Source organism: Phaethon aethereus (genome assembly GCF_964289735.1).
Source record: "Phaethon aethereus genome assembly, chromosome: 1".
In the NCBI taxonomy this organism is placed as follows: domain Eukaryota; kingdom Metazoa; phylum Chordata; class Aves; order Phaethontiformes; family Phaethontidae; genus Phaethon; species Phaethon aethereus.
Window position 1 is genome coordinate 49,495,447 of NC_138575.1, and position 3,002 is coordinate 49,498,448.

The 3,002-nt window shown below is 45.6% G+C and overlaps 1 protein-coding gene across 1 annotated transcript; it reads right to left on the bottom strand.

The window, feature by feature from the left end:
• Window positions 1-1,543: 1,543 nt before the first annotated feature.
• LOC309406938 (zinc finger CCCH domain-containing protein 11A-like) lies at window positions 1,544-2,621 on the bottom strand (the record flags this gene model as incomplete). The annotated part of the gene is made up of 3 exons (XM_082002317.1): window positions 1,544-1,664; window positions 2,034-2,111; window positions 2,584-2,621. The coding sequence occupies 3 exons, from the start codon at window positions 2,619-2,621 to the stop codon at window positions 1,544-1,546; spliced, it is 237 nt and encodes a 78-aa protein (XP_081858443.1).
• Window positions 2,622-3,002: the final 381 nt, after the last annotated feature.

The window sequence follows — 3,002 nt, forward strand, 5'->3', positions numbered from 1 at the left end:
AAAATCAGAACAGGCGTTCTTTTCCTTAGGAATTCATATCTACCCAAAATGTTTGCAGCAAAACTATTTCAGCACTGGCATAGCATTTTCTGAGAGCCCGCAAATGCAACGGACTGACAAGAGAAATGATGAGAAACGGTGAGTCTCTTTGTATTGTTCAAGCTGACCAATTTGCAACTACAGATACAACCTGGGTTCTGTGCATTATATTGAAGATGCTCAAGTTTTTCCAGCTTTAAGGAACTAAGACGAAGCATGGGCATTTCCTTGTACTCCAGTTGTTGTGATTCTTGTTGAATTTTTATATCTTTCAGTAAAAAGAAAAAGGGTTGGGTCGCTTTTCTCGTTCGGAGTGTGGGACGTTGCTCTTACAGAGGATACCCTTCTCCAGCGTGCCCGCAGCGTCTCTGACTGACACCACACCCAAAAGCATGCCTACGTGGTGGTCACGATGGCACGAGCTGCCAGGGGCCAGTGCTGTGGATGTGGGAACTGCACTAAAGGCAGTGTGGGCCCTCATAGGAACGGCACTCACACTCTTGCCTTGGTCCTACGTGGTTAGGTAGGCTCAACGTGACTAAGGTATGAGAGGCTCCCTTTTCCTGGGGGAATTTCAGGAACACAAAGCGTTTGCTTCTGACTAGAGGTCTCTCTGGATTTCTCTGATGACCCGTGTCTCCAGCTCTGGAGATAAGGCTCATGAAGAAGTGTATTTTAGTGTACTTGGGCAGGCGTCTGTGACAAGTCATGTTGATTTGCTCTCACTCCTGCTTCCGCCTGATTTCTGACATCTGTCTTGGTTCCCTGCCCTGGACTCTTACCCTGTCCCAGGTTCCAGCTGTCTAGCAGGACTGTGGGTAGACAAGAGATCCCCTTAGAAAGGACTGAGGAAAACAACCCAGCACATAACGGTGGTTTTCTCCATAAATAATCTGACTTTCAGATATTGTCCTGCCGTGCAAACGATTACCGTACTTCAGTAGCCTGCAGCCAATGTTCAAGCCTGAAAGTTTTTTCCAAAGCGATGAACTGGAAGTACATCAGCACACACAGCACGGTACTCTTATCTCTACAAAGGGTGTCCCATCCACATAACATGTTGTGCTCTATCAACAGATATTGCTACTCGTGGCCCTACCAACCTCCTCCCCCCAGCACACACACTCCTTTTCATTTCTCTTAAGTGATTACCTGCCTCCTAACCATTTTCACTGCTAGAAAGATTTAATCTAGCGAGTGGCCAAGTAAAGCAACACTTTGGCTCCATGCATCTTAGCACCCTAAAGTGCCGTTTGTGACTTCACCTTTCATGTGACTGATAGCTGGAAGATCCGTAACATGACAGCTCAAAAAACTCATCTGGCAACCCTATTCAAATGCCAGTACAATTCCTGTCTTTGCCTTGCATTTGCTGGGATAGCCGATCATACCTGATTGATTTCCCACGGTGCATTCCTTGACGTTAATATATGTTCTGTAAGCGGTGGAAGGGCATTTTCGTGTATTTACTTAGGCTAATGAACAAATTGTTGAGAAAATATTTTTACTCACTGTTACTAGGCGGCAAGAAAAGTCCATTTATATGACGAGGTTTGCTATGATGGAAGGCACAACTGATCCTCATACAGCCTAAGGGTTGTGTTTCCCAGAAACAGGTGATGTTGCTGTGGTTTTGCTGCAGGAGGAAATAGTTTTCAGCTATTGGAAATATAATGATGAAAATGGAATAAATGGATTGGTACACACACTGTTACAATTAAAGGACCCAGGCCTATGGAGAAATGAGGAGTTAGAAAGAAAACCCAGAGAGATTCCCAACAAAACCTGAAAAAGTAAACATTTGGGAAATTGTAATCCTTGTAGAGACTTGTAAGGCTTGGGTTTCAAAACAAGGGAAAAAAATCTTTTGTGTTCCAGTGCCCATGGGAAACACCAACTCGGCAGAAGAAAGTCAGTTGGGTTTTCAGGCTCAAAAAAATGGCTCTGAAGGGACTTGCTCCTTTCTACCTTTATTTCCATCTCTCTGAATCTACAACAGATGTGAACATCTCACCCCCCTCCGCCACGAGCACACAGTATCACAGCCAGGAGGTTTTTCACAGTGACAGGATCTGTGCCCGGTACCCTCATGAGGAAGGTGACTTTGTGGGTAAGTCACACCAGATTCCCATACCCTAGCTGTTGCCTTATATATGGATCTCCTCTTTTAAAACTTTTTGGCATTAATTAATGGGGGAGATGATACTGTAGTCCATGCGTAACAGTATTACGGCAACAAGTATAGGCTCGGGTTTATATCCTGGGTGTGAACTACATCCCAGCTGAGAGCTGTAAATGCCAGCTTGCCGGTTATTTCTTAGCGCGTTTCTCCGTAATTTTTCAGAGGAAGACAAAGTCACACTTGAAAATGCCTGTGGACTGTAGTCAGTACAACTGGGCCATCCCCTGAGACACTCTGGGCTCTGGAGCCAAAGCCCATCTCCCAGGCATTAGCGCCTCACTCCTCAGAATAAACCTCCCTTTCAACATGGTTTTATCAAGAAAATCAAGTATCCAACCCACTCTAGAATCTACAGCATTTACCTGTGCGTAGGGGGGATGACAGTGGAAGCGGCGGTCATTGCCAGCTGTGGCCATTTTCAGCTCTTGTGCTTCTTCTCCACTCTCTTAATACGGGCAGAACATACATGAAGACATTACAGCTAACAACATTCCGGCAAGTCGTAACCTTATCCTGAAAGCAGTCGTTTTCTTTCAAAAACTGGACCTTCAGAACCTCAGCTCTGCTGCTTTTTTGAAAGGAAACTCCAACCGACAGCGAAAGACACTTGAGCGAAGGAGGTGGTACCTGCTCCAGGCTTGTTGAACCAACTCAGGCAGTTGCTAGCCGGTATAGAATGTTACATTTCCACCGTTGCCAACCGACCCTGCAGCTGGTGACATCAGCATGATGGCGCTATGTGACCTGTCCAGCTTGAACATCTTCCGTTATCTCCACTGCT